Here is a 20,012-nt window from a genome sequence, read left to right as displayed (position 1 = left end):
CCTGCAGCCTTCCACTGTCCACCTGCAGCCTTCCACTGTCCACCTGCAGCCTGTTTTGGTTTTAAATTTAGCGCCGCTGCCCCACGCTGAGATCTTCGGCTCCTCTTGCCACCAACATAGACTGAGCCGAGCGTACTCGTGTACTCGTCTCTGCTCGCAGTAACGCCCCCGTCCCGCCCCTTGGCCGGGCCCCTATGATGGACACAACACCAGTCCAATGGCGGGACGTAAAGGCTAGGTGGCGGGACTGGGCGTGACTGCGAGCGGAGCGGAGTACACAGTACACTTGGCTTGGCTCGTTCAATGTCGGCGACGCTCCACAGACAGCGGAGATTGGCGTATAACACACACCCATGATTTTCCCCTGATTTTAAGGGGAAAAAAGTGCGTGTTATACGCCGATAAATACGGTACTTTAAAAACACCCTGTGCGCTGTGTTTTATTTTTGATACTTTTTTCAGGTGAATGGGTAGGGGTACAATGAACCCATATTCATTCACATAGGGTGGGGGGCCGGAAACTGGGCCATGTTGAGGGCATGTGGCCTGGCATGGTTCGGGGGCGGAGCACTCGCTTGTTCCACCCCCTTTCCTGACCTGCCGGGCTGTGTGCTCGGATAAGGGTCTGGTATGGATTTTGGGAGGGGGGACTCCCACGCCAGTTTTTCGGCATGGGGAGTTCCCCTTAAAATCCATACCAGATCGAATGGCCTGGTATGCTCTTGGAGGGGAACCCATGCCAGTTATTTTTATTTTTTCTTTATTTGGTGGAGTTCCCCCTAAAGATTCATACCAGACAGTGCCTGGTATTGTCAGGGATCAAAGTCGGATCCCTGTTCAATCCCATTGAAGTTAGACGCATGCCGGACTTCAAGTCGCAGGGCAAAGTCAGATCCAAAGTACGACTGTCGTGTCGTACCAGTGTGAACCCGGCCTAAGGGGGTGTTCTTAATCTAAGCTTGTTACCAGTATAAAAGACACCTGTCCACAGAATCAGTTTCCAATCTTTCCGCCAAGACCAAAAAGCTTGTCCCTGACATCCTTGGACAGATTGTAGAACTACACAAGGCTGGAATGGGCTACAAGGCCAATCGCCAAGCAGCTTGGTGAGAGGGTGCAATAGTTAGTGTGATTATTCGTAAATGGAAGAAACACAAAAAAATAACTGTCAAATCTCTCCCAGTCTGTAGATCCATGCAAGATCTCGCCTCGCAGAGTTTCAATGATCATGAGAATGGTGAGGAATCAGCCCAGAACTATACGGAAGAATTTTGTCAATGTTCTCAAGGCAGCTGGGACCACAGTCACCAAGAAAACAATTGGTAACACACTACACCGTGAAGGACTGAAATCCTGCAGCGCCCGCAAGGTCCCCCTGCTCAAGAAAGCACATGCACAGGCCCGTCTGAAGTTTGCTAATGAACATCTGAATGACTCACAGGAGAACTGGGCAAAAAGTGCTGTGGTCAGATGAGACCAAAATCGAGCTCTTTGGTATCAACTCAATTCGCCGTGTTCAGAGGTGGAGGAATGCTGCCTACGACCAAGAACACCATCCCCACCGTCAAACATGGGGGTGGAAACATTATGCTTTGGAAGTGTTTTTCTGCTAAGAGAACTGAACAACTTCATTGCATCAAAGGGACAATGGACGAGGCCATGTACTGTCAAATCTTGGGCGAGAACCTCCTTCCCTCAGCCAGGGCATTGAAAATGGGTCATGGATGGGTGTTCCAGCATGACCATGACCAAAACACACAGCCAAGGCAACAAGAGAGTGGTTCAAGAAGCGCATTAGGGTCCTGGAGTGGCCTAGCCAGTCTGCAGACCTTAATCCCATAGAAAATGTGGAGGGAGTTGAAGGTTTAATTTACCAAACGTCAGCCTCAACACCTTAATGACTTGGAGAGGATCTGCAAAGAGGAGCGAGACAAAATCCCTCCCGAGAGGTGTGCAAACCTGGTGGACAACTACAAGAAACGTCTGACCTCTAATTGCCAACAAGGGTTTTGCCACCAAGTACTAAGTCAGTCATGTTTTGCGAAGGGGTCAAATACTTATTTCACTCACTAAACTGCAAATCAAATTTATAACTTTTCTAAAATGCATTTTTCTGGATATTTTTGTTATTCTGCTTCTCAATTTTGTCAGTGGGCAAACGTACAAAATCAGCGGGGGATCAAATACTTTTTCCTCCCAAATATTATATATATATATATATATATATATATAAAAAATATACATATAAATATATATACACACACACACACACAGGGGAAAAATTATTTGATCCCGGCAGAATATCAAAAATATCCAGAAAAGTTATAAATCTGATTTGCAGTTTAATGAGTGAAATAAGTATTTGACCCCTTTGAAAAACATGACTGACTTAGTACTTGGTGGCAAAACCCTTGTTGGCAATTAGAGGTCAGACGTCTCTTTTAGTTGGCCACCAGGAGGGATTTTGGCTCGCTCCTCTATAAATATATATATATATATATATATATATATATATATATATATATATATATATATTTATATTTTTTTTTTTATGACACGCACGCATAGAGACAAAGAGAATCGATTTGTTGAGACTTTAAATGAGGCAGCGACCTACTGAGGTCTCATGCCGCCATCCCTGTCTATGTAATACATACATATACAAGCATGAATGACACTTATCCATATGGAAAGATTAGGAGTATAACACCTCTTGACTTCCTATCAATATTAGGAATAAAATACCAGAATTTACAAAAAGTTCATATATGATTAATTTCACAAGGTACATGATTCTAATATAAAATGATAATAGACACATGATCGATTAAAACATGAGTGAGCACTGTCGTGCATGTTTTCCATCCTTAATATGTGTGAGGGGATTTGACGTCAAGTGCTGGGGGACATGTTGGCACCTCCCCATGCACGTTCAGCGTGGCATTTGGGGGTGTCAGCCGTGTTCGCCCTTATAGGCTCCATCTGGGGTGGCAGATCTGTCCTGCTGCCGTTTCTAGACCATTTTCCATCATGACTTCCTAGGTTCCAGCACTCGGTATCCCATTTTTCTTAGCCCCATACAGCACAGCGACACTGGTCCCTATGGGTTCCTACTCACATAGTTTGAGTTAGTTTTTTTCACTTATCACATTTCATCACTCCCCAATCCTCCTGGTTTGGGATTCACCTTCTCCAGCATGGTTACACTCATCTTTCCTGTCCTTAAAATGGACAGGAGTTTGTTATCCAAGTCAACACACATATTTTTCACAGCAGTCCCTCAAGGCACTCACGGAAACATTCACAGTCACGCCCAGGAAACTGTCCTGCCGGGATTCCTGCATCCACGGATGTCACTTTGCACGGGCCATGCATACGGTTCACGCAACCACAGCTCCCGGAAAAGATACCCCTTTCTAGGGGGTCTCCAGCCTTTGGAGTTGCACTTGCTATATACAGTGACTGAGTACTCTACACCCAATGGGGTTTTCTTTCCATTTTGGTTTTTCTTTTAAAAGATAGTCATCTAAGGTTTTTTAAAACTAATTACAGATGTACACGTATGCTCATGAAGAGTGGATAACAATTCCATGAAACGCGTTTAGCCTTTATATCCATGTTTTAATCGATCATGTGTCTATTATTGTATATTAGAATCATGTACTTGTGTAATTAATCATATATGAACTTTTTGTAAATTATGGTATTTTATTCCTAATATTGATAGGCAGTCAAGAGGTGTTATACCCATAATCTTTCTATATGGATATGTGTCATTAATGCTTGTATATGTATGTACATAGATGAATTATTGCAATATCAGTACCATGTATTTATTCTGACAGATAAATACCAATATCTCACTTGCGTGTCTCATTTAAAGTCACACCCTCCTCTTCCTACATATGTATACAGGTTGGTTATAGCACTCATAGCATGAAAAGTAGCTTGGGTGCTCTCGATCAACACACAAAAGCAATACTTAGAGTACACGGGGCACTACAAATGGGATGGCTATTATCCCAGGGAACCGGTCAGTAGAACACTCTCCATCTTTTGGAAGATGACTCTGTCTGCTCTACAAGCTGAATTCTGGTTCCGAGACTGTCACTTTGCTTGCTATTAGGCTGCAATAATGAATGGATGGGATTCAGCCTGATGTTACCTGTAAGATAACCCCTTTCTCCAGCAAGCTCTGCTTCTTAGCTGTCATGACAAAGTAGTGTGTGTCATCCTTGTAATAGACAATGTTCTCCAGATCGATACCTGTGAACAGAAGAGAGTACCTTGTGAAAAGGAAGGCAGAGTGGAAAAGGCGGAACACAAAAATAATGACTTCATTCTTAATTAAGCAAGCAGCATTTGGTAATTTAACCCAAATTAATGCAGCACTGCATTTACATCATTTAATGTGTAAATGTTTTTATTCTGTGAGTGTAAGCATCTGAATCTGACTTGCCATCAGCCTTTTGCAGTACCTACATAACAGAGCTCAAAATCACAGAGGGAGAAGCAGCATAAGGGGCCAATCAGGTGTGCTCATGTGCTAACAAGAAACATGCTCATAGAAGGAGAGAGCAGAGTGACAGAGAGGAGAGACAATATCTGCAAGTGTTACTGAACTGCAGGAGAGAAAAAAGTGCCAGGCGGGGCTGTGCGCCAGAGCAGTGTAAACCTCAGGACTGGATTGACTAATACAAATGCTATGGCAGGTAAAAACAGCTCTGATATATTCATTTTATAGGTTTATTTAGCAGCTTGCCTGAACTTCAGCTTTGCAGAAAAGCTGCAATTGTAAAACCCATAAGCGTCAATTTATTAAGGAAAAAAAAAAAAAAAAAGGTTTATAAAACATAATCTTTTCCCTTGTTACTGTTGTCCACCAAGATCTGCTTATTAAAGTGACAGCGCCCCCCCCCCCCCCCAATATTAGGGCCCCATGCATAATTGAGAATAGGGTAATTTCCAATAGACCACAGAAGACTCTGCAGGGGACCTATGCAATATGAGGATGACTCAGGTAATTGCAGACAGTCTGCATCCAGGGCCACTTATCCACTGGTATATCGCTGCATAAGCAACTACATGCAAACAGCTGAAAGCACTTTCAGGCTCCCATTTCAATCATTGGGGCTTCCCTCCTAAACCTAAATTGCATGGATCCTTGCAGAGTCTTCCACGAGTACCTGAAAACAGCCCCATTCGCAAGTCTGAATAATTCTATTTACTGGTCTCTCCTCCACTGGGAACAGCTCAATGGCTGTTCCAGAGATCTATGAGTGAGGCTCCACAAGCATGAAAGACCCTCTACTCCTTCCTATTCAGAGGCCATCTATTATTCATCCCAGAAGTGGACAGCTTCTTCATAGCATTGAACTCCTTTGGCAATGTAGAGCCCAGCCAGGAGACATTTAGAGCAGTAATTGTGTGGTTTCACGTCATCCAGTAAAGACCTTAAAAAAGGAGTGGGGACAGTAGGTATAAGGCTTGGAAGTGGATGCATTTAAAAGGGTAAGGGTCGGTTCACACATGGGCAACACGACTTTAGCGCGACTTTGTACCGCGACTTCAACGCGACTTCGGCAAATTACGAGGCGACTTGAAGTCGCCTCCATGACAGGCGACTTTGCCTGTGGCCAATCACCTCTCTGGGAGGGAGGGGGGGAGGGAGGGGTTTTCTCTGCAAAGTCGCTTGACTTTACAGAGAGATCCGACTTGCAGGCGACTTACATTGAGTTGAATGGGTACAAGTCGCCTACAAGTCGGATAGAAGTAGTACAGGAACCTTTTCTGAAGTCGGAGCGACTTCAGTAGTGTCAATTAAGACGCTCCCATTGCCTACCATGTTAATCTAAATACAAAGCGACTTGGGGCGACTTGAGGGCGTACAAGTCGGATCCCAAGTCGCCCCAGTGTGAACCGACCCTAACAGTACTAAAAGTACAGTTACACCTGGCCTAAATTTTTGTAGCATTCTTAGCTTTTTCTATGCATTTTATTTCTGCACATGCTTACTTGCTACTGCACTAAAGATATGTTCTGTGCAAAATTATTTCAAGGCTGTTCACATGGAATAAGAGGAGCAACAGAACGCCTGTAGAATCATTCGCAAATGTGCAGCAACTTCGAAGATTTTAATCACATTACAGATCTTTCAACAGCCATCTACTGCAGCAGTCATTATCCCACACAAATTATGGGGCAGTCGACTGACACTGACCCGTAGCCTCCCGCAAATCCTGAAAGAACTTCTGGTTGAAGATGAAGGCCACGCCGCTGATTTCCTCCACCTTCGCCTCTGCTGTCGTGTTCCGGTTAATGAAATTCGCTGTGATGGCGATGGCCAGCTTCCCTCGAAACTCCTTCCTGCGGAAACCTTGAGAGGAGACAAAGAAGCAAAAAAGGTTTCAGCAGCTTTTTACGTGACAAGACCCCAAACAAACCAGAATTCCAACTCACCCGCCAACGTGTTCCTCCTGCCATCCGCGCCAATGATAACATCAAAATCAAACTCAGACACTGGGTGATCTTTAGGATGGACTGTGGCCCGCCAGCCTGTACCTGACAAATAAATATTGATTTTACAGATGGTATCTTTCAAATAAGTTTTATTCCACGTTGCATATATGCAGAAAAATCACAAACATGAAATGGTCATTTAAAGCTGAACTCCAGCCTTACCTTAAATCTTGCAGTTGTACAGGCTCAACTGTACTGAACTGGCTTACTTTAATTTCACTGCACACTGAGCTTGTCACAATATGCATTAGAAGCTGCAGCAAGTCAGACAGAGGCCAAAATAAATGAAAAAGGGAAGAAAGCGCCATCTAAGTGCAGCTTGAATGATACAGTTTAATAGATCAATGGTTAAAAACACTCACAAGATCTGTGACACACTACACGCTTGTCTTTAGTATGCACTCAGCTCCCGCTGCCAGATCTGACAGCCCTATCACGACCAGCAGCTCCTGCAGACTGGATAACCAAGTGGTGTATACCAATGACGAGCGTGTATGTCACAGATCTTGTGAGCGTTTTAAACCATTGATCTAATAAACTGTATCATACATGCTGCACTTAGACGGCGCTCTTTCCTTTTAACTTGATCTACTAGGAGCTGGCTTCTTCTATGGAAGGCTGCCACTAGTGCTACCCTACGCCAGGAATTTACAAGGGACTAAAACAGATATTAATTGGACTTTTAACTTTTCTGCTTTGCGCTCCTAAATTTTATTTTTTTGTAAGGCAGATAGAGACCACCTATGTAACCTGCTGAAATCCAGCATCATTTAGCTCTTTCCTCCCAAACCTCATTGTCCCTTTCATTCATTGAAGTTCAGTTCTTCTAATCACAGAGGCTCAGCATAAAGTGTGGGTGTTGCCTAGGGTGGTGTAAGGGCAAACACAGCCTGCCTGGAACGCCCACTACTCCAGATTGACATCCACCTATCGAGGCATTTGTATATTTACATTACTGCACCCAAGAGCCAGCTCTATGCCCTCCATCACAGCTAAGGGCTCTTGAGAGGCATACTGAGGCAGGGCACTGTGAGGTTTTCAGGTAGCCAGCCTCTCCTACTGGCCAAAATCTGCCTGCATTGCTTAGAGAAGCACAAAGACCCAGTGATATCACCAAGTCTAAGGATAGGTCAAAAAAAAAAAAAAAAAAAAAAAAAAAGGAAGATTTGCTAGCGTGTTAAGGGGCATGGAAGGCAAAATCTAAGCAGATTAAATTACACCTTTAATAAATCATACATACATTTTATATATCACATGTAAAAAAATAAAACCGGTATTTATGGGACATGTATGATATAAATTATGTGAATTATAAAGGACTTTTAGCAGGGGTTTGTTTATTTTTTTACTCACGTTTATTCTCTTGATCTTCTGGTGGCTCAACCAATCCCTGAAACTCAACATTGACATGAATCTCAATTCCCAGGATGAGTGACACTTTCAGAAGTATGAGCTGCAGCTGGCGAATACCTGGAATATAGAAAGGGAGGAGGAAACATTTACTGTGGCAAATCCAACCTCTGTATTACAGCAGACTGTGTAGATCAGCTCCAGCCATGACCCTTTCTGGATAGACATCAGGTTAGAACCTCAGTCAAGATGTTCTAGTGGTCTAACAGTCAGCTGAAAGTTGTAAGCACCATGTTCTATGGTTTGTCCCCAACCTGCTATCATATACTATGTCTGTTTCATAAATGTAACAGCCCACGTGCAAGTGTACAGCAAGTTCAGCTAGAGCTCATCTCAGCAGTCCTAAAAACAAGGATGCTGACTGCACTGACTGATGTAATGCCAATCTAGGGGGAGAATAATTAAGACACAAAATCAGTAACATACAAAAAAACAAAACCAAGCAGAAATGTAAAAAAAAAAAAAAAAATGTACACAACACCACAGACACACACTCTGGGTAAACATGATAATCTTTAACGTGGGTGCACTGAAAAACTAGTTAACCTTTTAAATAGCAAATGTTACATTTGGCTAGTCAACTTATGGAAAGGTTTCTGCTTTTGCCAAATTCCACAGAGAAAGAAGAAAATGTATAGATGATTTAACTTACACAGCGAACCGGAGATGGTCTTCTGGCCCAAGATAGGCCGGTCATTAAATTTTTTACTGTGCGTTTTACTACAAAGTTATGGTAGGAAAAAGCTAAAGCAAATGTAAAATTGATCTTAAAAATCACAAGAAGGTTTTTATTTATAAAAAGAATATTTAAAATAGTCATTTTTTATTTTACATGCATTAAAAATGGACCTCCATCCGTACCCCACAGGAGTGGAGTTAGATCCTCTTCCAGTTTTTAATGCTGAAAAATCCTTGCGCCACTTCAGGCTGAGCCCAGCCTAAAAAAGTTCAGTCCTGCAGGTGTCCAGGCTCCCCTCATGTACGGAGAGTGCTTACTGCACACCACGATTCTCCCAGCAAGCATTAGAAGCTACAGTAAGTCAAATAGCCGCCTGCTTTTTTTCTTAGCTGGAGAATGTCCATCATCTATCCCCTTACTACCAAACCTGACTGTCCTTCAGCCTCCCCCTTCCGTTGGATTTCCAGTTTCTCAATCATGGAGGTTCAGTATCGCATGTGGGCAATACCAAGGGGTGTTCTGCATACAAATACAGCCTGATTAGGAACACATCTACCCATCAAGACGACATTTTAATATTTGAATAACTCCTCCCAACAACTATGATTTGTCTAAGCTGCATAAAGAAGCAAAGAGACCTAGTAATGATATCACTGGATCTAAAATAAAGGTATGTTAAGAAATTAGGGTTTTTTCGGTTTACCTGTGAAATAAGCAAGCCAAAAATACCAAGTTTTTGAATCATAACATTTACAGGACCCACAGTTTTTTGTTCATGACCAAGTTCGTTATGCTGCCACTTGGAGCAGAATAGACATGTCATGTACTAAAACAGGGATGTTACAAGTAAGCTAAAAATACAAACGTCTTAACTGTACATCACAGGACACAAGTTCTTCTATTCATGACTACTTGAGGTGCCCCAATTCACTGAACAAGGGGGGTGGGCAAACCGGCAACAAGTCCAGTGTTGGCCGATTCATCTATGTCAAGTCCAGACAGCCACCACCCCTAGAGTGAAGGTGCCGCTTTACTGGGTAGTGGACTTTTCAGACTTTAAAGGTCTTCAAGTACCAGTTCTCCTTGTAGAACTGTGTGGTTGGTTTCTGCTTGGAGCCCACGGCCTGTGGCTGACAAAAAGCAAGCAAGCAGGCCCCAGCTTTTGACCCATTGGTCACCTTCTGGATAGGATTCAATGATGTCCCAAGTGTACATTTACACTTAAAAAAGGTACATGCTCAATTTGCTTCTTCAAACAGAAGTTCAGCAGACCAGCAGTTGACCAAAAATCAAAACGAAAAAAAAAAAAAATAATAATAAAACACAAAACAAGCACAAAAAACACACACAAAACACACCTGAGCAAGTTTGTTTTTTCTTAACCATTTTCATTGCTTCTTGGTCACATGCCACATATTTTGGACAGGAATATGCATCTACAATTTATACATTTCATATCTTTTATAGATTATTGCTGGCTAGATATGCCATCACTTATTTATACACGTTATGAATCTGCACCTTATGGAAACATGCCCCGCCTTCCACTTGCCCTGTGGTCTGTGCGAGTTACACTGCCACAGTCCCCGGGATAGACATTACCTAGCACCCTTTGCTCACAAGGCTGCTGGGTCTACTTTTGAGTTGACCTGTAAGTAATAAGGCTATCCGCCAAACTCCCCTTCACTGCCTAATCTTGTGACAGTCAACCCATATTGGGATCATTATTATGTCATTATTTTACTATGTATCAATAAAATGGCTTGTTTTTGATGGTGACTGACCCATTGGCCTCATTTGCCCACCTCACTCAAAGTCCCAACCTTCCCGTTTTCTGTTTGCATAGGGATGGAGACTCACGTCTCATATAAAGTCCCAACTTCGCCTCTTAAAACCCGATTAGGGATGGAGGTGGGCTGTGAGACCTCTGGGATATCATTCACCAAAAATGGATATTTATTCCATTGGGCACTTGCCCTGTTTTACTTGCCTCCCCCCCCCCCCCCTTCTTTAGGGGTTGTGTATATATGGCATTACATGTCCCTTCATGGTTTACACTCATCCTTTTTGTATATTGTTTGTTATATACTTTGTTGTTTGACCTTCTTTTCCCCATTGATGCAGCCGTGTGGGATGCCCCTGGGGTTGCCGGATCTGACCGCTGCCTCTCCTGTGCAATGTCCGGGAGCTGCGAGGCACGTCGGGATCCCTTCCCTTTTCCCCCTCCTCGTCTGCCTCGGTGGGCATGGGGAGTCGGGGCGGGTTTCCCTCCGTGCGTCGACGTCACGCCTCACGTCACGCACGTGACGGCCCCCAGGCCGTCCCGGCGTTGGCGTTTGTTTCTCCATCTTATGCAGACACGTGGACGGCAGCTCCCCCAGCAGCTGTGGGCGGCGATTTGCCGCTGCGCTGGAGGGAGCTTCCGTTCGCCCCAGTGTCTGCAATATGTGTGACGTTGGGGGGAGTTTCTGTTTCTTGGGGGGGCGGGCCGGCCACACATATAAGGCACTGACCTTCTTACAGCCCAATTTTGGGCAGCACTTCCATCACTGGGCTAGACACGGTTGGTCATACTCCATTACCTACAGGTAAGGAGGACAATATATGGGCATTCATGTATGTGTGGGGGACGGGGGCTCTAGATATTGGGGCCTTACCATTCACGCAGCATTCTTATCACCACAGAAATACCACCCGCAGCCCCAACAGTATGGACATACCTCTCATTGGGGATTTTGGTGTGTGCCTGGCCCTTCTCCCTCCCTTGTTTTGAGCTCCTCCCTCAGCTCCCGGACCTGACATAGTTGGTGGCCTTGTGACCGCGCACCTCATGGAGTTCATACCCCATCGGCATGTGAGTACCCATTTGGGGTAGTGGCATCTCTGCCCCCCCCCATACGCATTTTTATTTTGTTTTCTTTTGTACCATGCATTTTGCACTTCATCTAGAACAGTCCCCCTTTTTTGTCCTTTTGTTTTTTAGATATTGGTGCTTTATTGCCCCTGAAGAGTGTTTTTGATACACGAAACGCGTCGGGCTTACGACATGCATCCAATAATTATTTCCCCTCTTACTGGGTCTACCAATCCTGAAGTTTCATTTATTTTATTTATTTACTTTGTGATATTATGCAATTTATGGACATTTTACCTTTTATATCATTCGCTCTGCACCTAATCTTAGGGGCTTGTCATGAATGTTCACAATGTATCAAACAGGGTGTATTTGTATATGATGTGACAGTCAACCCATATTGGGGTCATTATTATGTCATTATTTTACTATGTATCAATAAAATGGCTTGTTTTTGATGGTGACTGACCCATTGGCCTCATTTGCCCACCTCACTCAAAGTCCCAACCTTCCCGTTTTCTGTTTGCATAGGGATGGAGACTCACGTCTCATATAAAGTCCCAACTTCGCCTCTTAAAATCTTGGGAGCCCTTTAGATCTAATAGTGGTATTTTTGTACTTTTAGACCATTTTCTTGCATCTACTCCTGAGGGAGTGGACAGGGATCCACAAAAGCATGAACAGAAGGGGGGAACAAACGTGCAAAACCAAAGTGAACTGAAACACTTAAAAAAAAAATAAAGAAATAAGAGAAGCCGCCAAAACGTATAAAAGTGTTCCCACACAGAAAAAATAATTATAGTTATAAGAAATGTGGCGATAACTAAAGTGCATAAATATTATGAGCAACTAGCACAAATAATGTGGCTAAACATAAGACTAGTGGCAATTCTTCTGTGACATCAAAAAACTAGCAAAATAATAATGATGTAAAGATCCAATAATAATACATATATCCAATGAAAGTCTTAAAGTGCATAAAAGTGAAAATAAAAAAAAAAAAAAAAAAAAAAAAACACACAAAAATTGAAAAAAATTAGCATAAAGTGAAAAAAAAAAGTGCCAAAAAAGTGAAACAAACTCTAAATAAGTGCATAATCCAACAAGTGCAAGAAGGTTCCAACATCAGTGGAACAAATCTTCATATAACAATTCATGAAAAAACAAAAGTGCATGTGCATAAAATGATCGGTTTCAGATTCCTCCAATCATCAGAAATCCGTGGTGCGCCCCACGATTCCCCAGCCTCTCACCTCTATTAGAGACCCCTACGGGTCAAATCAAGCCTGCAGTCTGGAAGCAGATGTGAACCAACAATCGATCGATCTCCTCCGATCGTCACAGCACTTGAAGATCTCTGGTGGAAGGCTTCAAACTTGGCAAGTATGGTGGAGGCATGCAATATAAAGGAATATCCCCATCGTGTAGTATTCAACACAATTTTATTAAAACAAAAAGTAGTACCTTACATTTAATATCTGGAAAAACAGCACAGAGCACAGTACTTCCGGTCTTAGCCTCGACTGGAAGCGACAACACTTGACTCCTCCCTGAGGGGGGACCCATTGATGAAGTCACGTGAGCAGTGACGCAACGTGTCAGGGAGGATTCAGGTGTCGTCACTTCCAGACGCAGCCGAGACCAGAAGTACTGTGCTCTGTGCTGTTTTTCCAGATTTTAAATGTAAGGTACTACCTTTTGTTTTGAAAAAAATTGTGTTGAATACTACACGATGGGGGTATTCCTTTATATTGCATGCCTCCACCATACTTGCCAAGTTTGAAGCCTTCCACCAGCAGAGACCTTCAAGTGCTGTGACGATCGGAGGAGATCGATCAATTGTTGGTTCTCATCTGCTTCCAGAATGCAAGCTTGATTTGACCCGTAGGGGTCTCTAATAGAGGTGAGAGGCTGGGGAATCGTGTGGCGCACCACAAATTGCCGATGATTGGAGGAATCTGAAACCGATCATTTTATGCACATGCACTTTTGTTTTTGCATGAACTGTTATATGAAGATTTGTTCCACTGATGTTGGAACCTTATTGCACTTGGACTATGCACTTTTATTTATTTAGCGTTTGTTTCACTTTTTTGCACCTTATGTGATTTTTTTCCATTTATGCAACTTTTTTCACTTTATGCGATTTTTTTCATTTTTTTTTTCCAATTTTTGTGATACTTTTCACTTTTATGCACTTTAAGAGTTTCATTGGATTTATGTATTATTGGATCCTTACATTATTATTTTGCTAGTTTATGTCACATTGAAGAATTGTCACTAGTCTTATGTTTCGCTACATTATTTGTGATAGTTGCTCATACTATTTATGCACTTTATTTAGCGCCACATATTTCTTATAACTATGATCCACAAAGCGTGTAGTCATAAGATGTCAAGCATCTTTTTGGTCGCTATATGCCACGTAATTTTTTTTTTTTTCCTTGGATGAAAAAGGTACAGTTTATGAACACCAGGATTATCGATTAATTAATTTTGCTATCATGATATTTTTTTTTTTTATAGATCAGCTTATTATAGTTGAAATGTGGTTTTTAATTACTGTAAATATGAAATCTGTTACCATGCAATAAATCTGTAATCATATATACTAAATAGGTTTGGATGTGAAACTCATGTAAAGTCCCATGACCAATGTAATATAAATACACAGCATCTCACAAAAGTGATTACTCCTCTCACATTTTTGTAAATATATTATATCTTTTCATGTGACAACACTAAAGAAATTACAATTTGCTACAATGCAAAGTAGTGAGTGTACAGCTTGTATAATAGTGTAAATTTGCTGTCCCCCTCAAAATAACTCAACACACAGCCATTAATGTCTAAACCGCTGCCAACAAAAGTGAGTACACCCCCTAAAGTGAAAATGTACAAATTGGACCCACTTGGCCATTTTCCTTCCCCAATGTCGTGTTACAAGGTCTCAGGTGTGAATGGGGAGCAGGTGTGTTGAATTTGGTGTTATTGCTCTCACGCTCTCATACTAGTCACTAGAAGTTCAACATGGCACCTAATGGCAAAGAACTCTGAGGATCTTGGAAAAAAAAATTGCCACTCTACATAAAGGTGGCCTAGGCTATAAGAAGATTGCCAAGACTCTGAAACTGAGCTGCAGCACGATGGCCAAGACCATACAGCGGTTAAACAGGACAGTTTCCACTCAGAACAGGCCTCGCCATGGTCGCCCAAAGCAGTTGAGTACACATGCTCAGCGTAATATCCAGAGGTTGTCTTTGGGAAATAGACGGTATGAGTGCTTCCAGCATTGGTGCAGAGATTGAAGGGGTGGGGGGGGGGGGGGGGTCAGCCTGTCAGTTCAGACCATACGCCGCACATTGCATCAAATTGGTCTGCATGGCTGTTGTCCCAGAAGGAAGCATCTTCTGAAGATTATGCACTAGAAAGCCTGAAAACAGTTTGCTGAAGACAAGCAGACTAAGGGCATGGATTACTGGAACCATGTCCTGTGGTCTGATGAGACCAAGATAAACTTATTTGGTTTAGATGGTGTCAAGCATATGTGGCGGCAACCAGGTGAGGAGTACAAAGACAAGTGTGTCTTGCCTACAGTCAAGCATGGTAGTGGGAGTGTCATGGTCTGGGGCTGCATGAGTGCTGCCGACACTGGGGAGCTACAGTTCATTGAGGGAACCACGAATGGCAACATGTACAGTTACATACTGAAAGCAGACCATGATCCCCTCCCTTGGGAGACTGGGCAGCATTCCAACATAATAATGACCCCAAACACACCTCCAAGACGACCACTGCCTTGCTAAAGAAACTGAGGGTAAAGGTGATTGACTGGCCAAGCATGTCGCCAGACCTAAACCCTATTGAGCATCTGTGGGACATCCTCAAACAGAAGGTGGAGAAGCGCAAGGTCTCTAACATCCACCAGCTCCGTGATGTTGCATGGAGTGGAGGACTCCAGTGGCAACCTGTGAAGCTCTGGTAAACTCCATGCCCAAGTGGGTCAAGGCAGTGCTGGAAAATAATGGTGCCACATAAAATAGACACTTGGGGTCCAATTTGTACATTTTCACTTAGGGGTATACCCACTTTTGTTGCCAGCGGTTTAGACATTAATGGGTGTGTGTTGAGTTATTTTGAGGGGACAGCAAATTTACACCGTTATAGAAGCTGTACACTACATTTCATTGTAGCAAAGTGTCATTTCTTCAGTGTCACATGAAGAGATATTTACATAAATGTGAGGGTGTACTCACTTTTGTGATGGAGGCATTTTGCCCATGGTGCTACAGACTATTTGTCTCTGCATCCTTAAAGACCAGAACATGGTCCACCAAGGGAACCCATTGGTGCAAAATGAGGATAACAAAGATAAAGATTTAGACATTTTTGGTGGCTGCCAGGCCACATAAGGGCAAGGATTCAGAACTGATCTAACCCTGAGGAGAGCCATTACAGGGCAAACTACGTAGGGGCCTTCACTACCTAAAGCAGAAACTTGGGAGCTCACCCCTTCCTCCACCGCTACACAGTGGATGGCAGAGATCAAGCTACTGTCATAAGCCACAGCAACAAACACAGGCAGTTCACAGTCTGTCCCTCCTGCAGCAGGAGAGAACCAACAGAATACTACAGTATGAGGGGCACAGTCACAGGAGTTGCTTCCTTCACATTAGCACCCACCAGTCCAGTCTGCAGGGCTATCAGAGAGCCCAATCTTCACCAATGCAGGCAGGAATGTCCAAAAGGGGGCCTTCAGGGACATGACTTCCCGTCAAGGGGTCACTTGGACCTGTAAAGCATGCTGCCAGGATACCAGGTTAGTGCCGCCCACTGGGTCCAGTGCCGACCAGCAACCTTACAGGCCACACTGATCTTTCTCAAGAAGAAAATATTGTTTTTTCTCAACTTCCAGTCCCAGAAATACAAGAGGAGGAAATCTCTGGAAGTGAGAGGAACTGCCTCTTAGGTTTAAGACTGCTCTATTCCTGTTCCAGCGACAGTTATAAACTTTTGGCTCTTCCTTTACTTCTGTACCAGGGTCACTAGTCACCAGAACAAATAGAAAGGGCAAATCTGCCCAGTGGGGTCACAGAATAATAAAAATCTGACAAAGCATCTAATCCTTCCACAAGAGATTTGATAACCATCCGTAATGATCAGGTAATACATTTCTCATAAAAGAAGTGATGGAGAGACAGTGTTCGACATATTCAGCTTCTCTATAACTGGTCTGTATAATTTGCTTAAAAAACATTGAATGTAGATGCACAGTTATTCAGATTGGCCACAAAACAATTATGTAAAATCCTTCATCCCTTGGGCAGACGGACCTCCATCAGCCTGGATTTAATTATCTGTGTAGTAATTTTAACAGAAATACGCATCAGCTGTTAGTGTGACGTATATGGGTGGAGGACAGGCGAAGTCAGCGGAAACCAGGAGAACATTGCAGGAAGATTCAATCTTCCCGAGGAAGCAGTTTGTAATAAATTACACAGCAGTAAATTAAATGTTGCAGGCAGGGATAGGGAAAAAAGTAAAAAAGCTTGGCAGTGATGGCAGAAACATCTATTGGTTACTGGCTTACGCAAGGATGAGGTTATCACACTGGACCATGCAAAAGCTTTTCATGCGCAGCTGCCTGCAACAAACCAGTTGTCTTCTGTGGCAGCCCAACAATTCCTTACACTAATTATCTTTCCACAAACATTAAACAGTTGACTTTTTTTGTCACACACACACACACACACACACACACACACACACACACCTTAGTTTGGGAGCTGGAAACCCATAATCAGAACACATATACACACGCTGGTTTTCTACTTGGACACCTTATCTCTACCAACTACGACCATCAGCTGATCTGGATTTCCCATAACTAGACCATTTCCTGGAACTGTAACAAACATCTACAAAGACTAGAAGACCTAAAATTGTTAAACTGAAAAATCTGTTTTTGGGCACCAGTTCACAGAAAATTGGAAAAACTGCAAAGATGCACAGCTAAATTACCAAGGGGTTAACTGAAATTGTTTTGTTTTTTTTTCCAAGGGAAAATACAATTAAGAAGTTGATGAAGGGGGATATGATCACTATACAGAAAATACATAAAATTGTATTAAACTTATACAATATATAGTATATTAAACTTGATTACTTCATTGGTGAGGCATTCTGCTAGTCTTTCTTCTGTATAAGATAAAGTTTGGTGGAAAGGGCCGGCAGACACTCTGCCTCAAATCTTTTTTTCAAGAGACCACTGAAGCAGTGGGCTTGCTCTTGAGAGGGTTTTATGTAAATGTTGGCCAGCTTCATATAAGCCTCCACCCCCCCCCCCAATCACTTTACTGCGGTTTTAAAAATTATATGAAATTCAGCTACCAAACAGCATATTGTACATCTAAAGTCTGTGCCTCCCAGTAGCTAGCAGGTAAGAAAATGCATGTCTAATGGGATACTGGGGAGGAGTTTTCATATAATGCTCAGGAACAGCTGTACAGCCCTAAAAATTACACCAACACATTACGAAGAGAAATAACGATTGATGGCGGAGAAAGCCAACATCTGAGCAGCAAGCAAATGACAGTCCGGATCAGGAGCACATGGTACTAAAGATGATTGAAGTTGCTCAGACGGGAAATAAAGGCAGGTGCAAGATAGCTGCTGCAGCTTCAAAGAGTTATATTTTGGAGATGCAAGTTTTTTTAACCGTATGGTCACAAGATTTGTTCTAAGACCCCTTTCACACTAAGCCACCCCGGGTATCAGCGGTAAAGCGGCGCTATTCTTAGTGCCGCTTTAGCGGCGCTATTCGGCCGCTAGCGGGGTGGTTTTAACCCCACGCCAGTGGGGTTAAATCCGCTGGCGCTGCCCCACTGTTTTCAATGGGCAGGAGACGTGGAGGAGTGGTGTAGGAGAGATGTATTCACTGCTCCAAAGAAGCTGCTGGCAGGACATTTTGTGACGCCCTACCAGCGCCCCAGTGTGAAAGCACTTGGGCTTTCACACTGGGTTTGCAGCCGAGGCTTTTTTCAGGCGCTATTTTTAGCGCTGTAGAGCCTGAAAAACACCTCCCGTGTGAAAGTGGTCTAAGTGTGGGAAAAAGGCAAGGCTGGAATTTAGCTTTAAAGTGGTTGCAAACCCTTACATATACCCATAGAAGTGACTGGCCTCAGGTGATACACAGCTGAAAGATCCTCCTACATACGTTTTACCTGTTTATTTGCAGTCTTCTCTTATCTACAGTCGTTCAAAGTCCAGAATTTTTAAAGCTTGTCTAAGATGTCAGAAAAAGGGGGCCTAGAGCTAAAGTTGCACTCTGCAGAGCTAAGTGAGGAGAGTTCTGAGAGCTGATTGGAGGGAAAGGGACACATTGACCTCACAGGAACAGAGCCAAGGCCGTCAATCTGCTGGAGGTCCCTCCCATGTCACTTTTTTTTCCTTGGTGTCAGGAAAGTATGTTAGTAGTGATTCATGATGATAGTAGAGGAACGAAGCAGCAGACAAAAATTACATTTGGTGCACTTAGTGGAGACAAGTACACACTATAGAGAGATATGCTTTGTTCATATTGCATATCTGAAGTTTACAACCATGGATTATACCAAACTTGGTTTCGTCTTTTTTTTTTTAAAAACACCATGCACATACAGCCAGAGGAAACCCAGACATCTGCCAGATCCGAACTGCAATGTTATAGCAGAGTTCACAATACTCACTGATGTGATCGATGGCCCCAGCACAGAACTTGCCGTGGAATTTCTTGGCTCCCAGGCCCCGCAGGTCATGGATGGTGAAGGGCCATAAATGAAGCACGTTGTTGCGCGAAAAGGCATCTCTCTTTTCCACCACCACTACCCTGGCCCCGAGGAAGTAGAGCTCGATGGCAGTACGCAGACCGCACGGCCCAGCGCCAATAATCAGACACTGCAGAGACAGACAGTGAATTAATATAAGTGTCCAGTATTTCTACATGAAAAATGTAAACAGGACAGATTTCTGTTCTGGTTTCAGGGGGCTGATGCAAAGTAATTCAAACCAATGCTATGAACAGAAGGAGGAAACAAAGACTTGAGCTGGCCTTTAATAAAAAAAAAAAGTTTAACCTCCTAGATTGTAAGCTCTAACAAGCAGGGCCCTCCGATTCCTCCTGTATTGAATTGTAACTGTACTGTCTGCCCTCATGTTGTAAAGCGCTGTACAAAACTTTTGGCGGTATATAAATCCTGTATAATAATAATAGATAGGTAACAAGCAAACAAACTGGTGTATTTATAAAAATAAATAAAATTTTAAAAATTGCAGCGATTTTCATTTAGCAAAACTGCATGCACATTCAGTGTTGAATGTTCTCATGCCATTTTCTCTCCAGGTCGAAAGTTAATTTTTTTTTTTAAATGAATGAATAAAAAAAAAAAAAAAAAAAAAAAAAAAAAGAAGAGGGAATCGGGAAAATACCACATTATGGCTACTGTATGGAGCTAACATTTGCAGTACATAACGCATTTCCTATGATCAGTGCCATCTAGTAACCACAATGTG

The 20,012-nt window shown here is 42.9% G+C and overlaps 1 protein-coding gene across 24 annotated transcripts in view; it reads right to left on the bottom strand.

Moving 5' to 3' along the window:
• The window catches only part of MICAL3 (microtubule associated monooxygenase, calponin and LIM domain containing 3), a 313,530-nt gene that overhangs the window by 179,297 nt on the left and 114,221 nt on the right, over nt 1-20,012 (bottom strand). For all 24 annotated transcript variants that reach the window (XM_073621556.1, XM_073621539.1, XM_073621540.1 and 21 more), the window contains exons 3-7: nt 19,190-19,397; nt 7,873-7,989; nt 6,460-6,561; nt 6,221-6,376; nt 4,166-4,266 (exon numbers count right to left, since the gene is read on the bottom strand). In XM_073621556.1, coding sequence (XP_073477657.1) covers nt 4,166-4,266; nt 6,221-6,376; nt 6,460-6,561; nt 7,873-7,989; nt 19,190-19,397 — 684 coding nt within the window. The remainder of the gene's footprint in view (nt 1-4,165; nt 4,267-6,220; nt 6,377-6,459; nt 6,562-7,872; nt 7,990-19,189; nt 19,398-20,012) is intronic.

The sequence above is a fragment of the Aquarana catesbeiana genome, linkage group LG03 (genome assembly GCF_042186555.1).
Source record: "Aquarana catesbeiana isolate 2022-GZ linkage group LG03, ASM4218655v1, whole genome shotgun sequence".
NCBI classification, from domain to species: Eukaryota; Metazoa; Chordata; class Amphibia; order Anura; family Ranidae; genus Aquarana; species Aquarana catesbeiana.
This window is presented reverse-complemented; position numbering and strand designations above follow the sequence as displayed.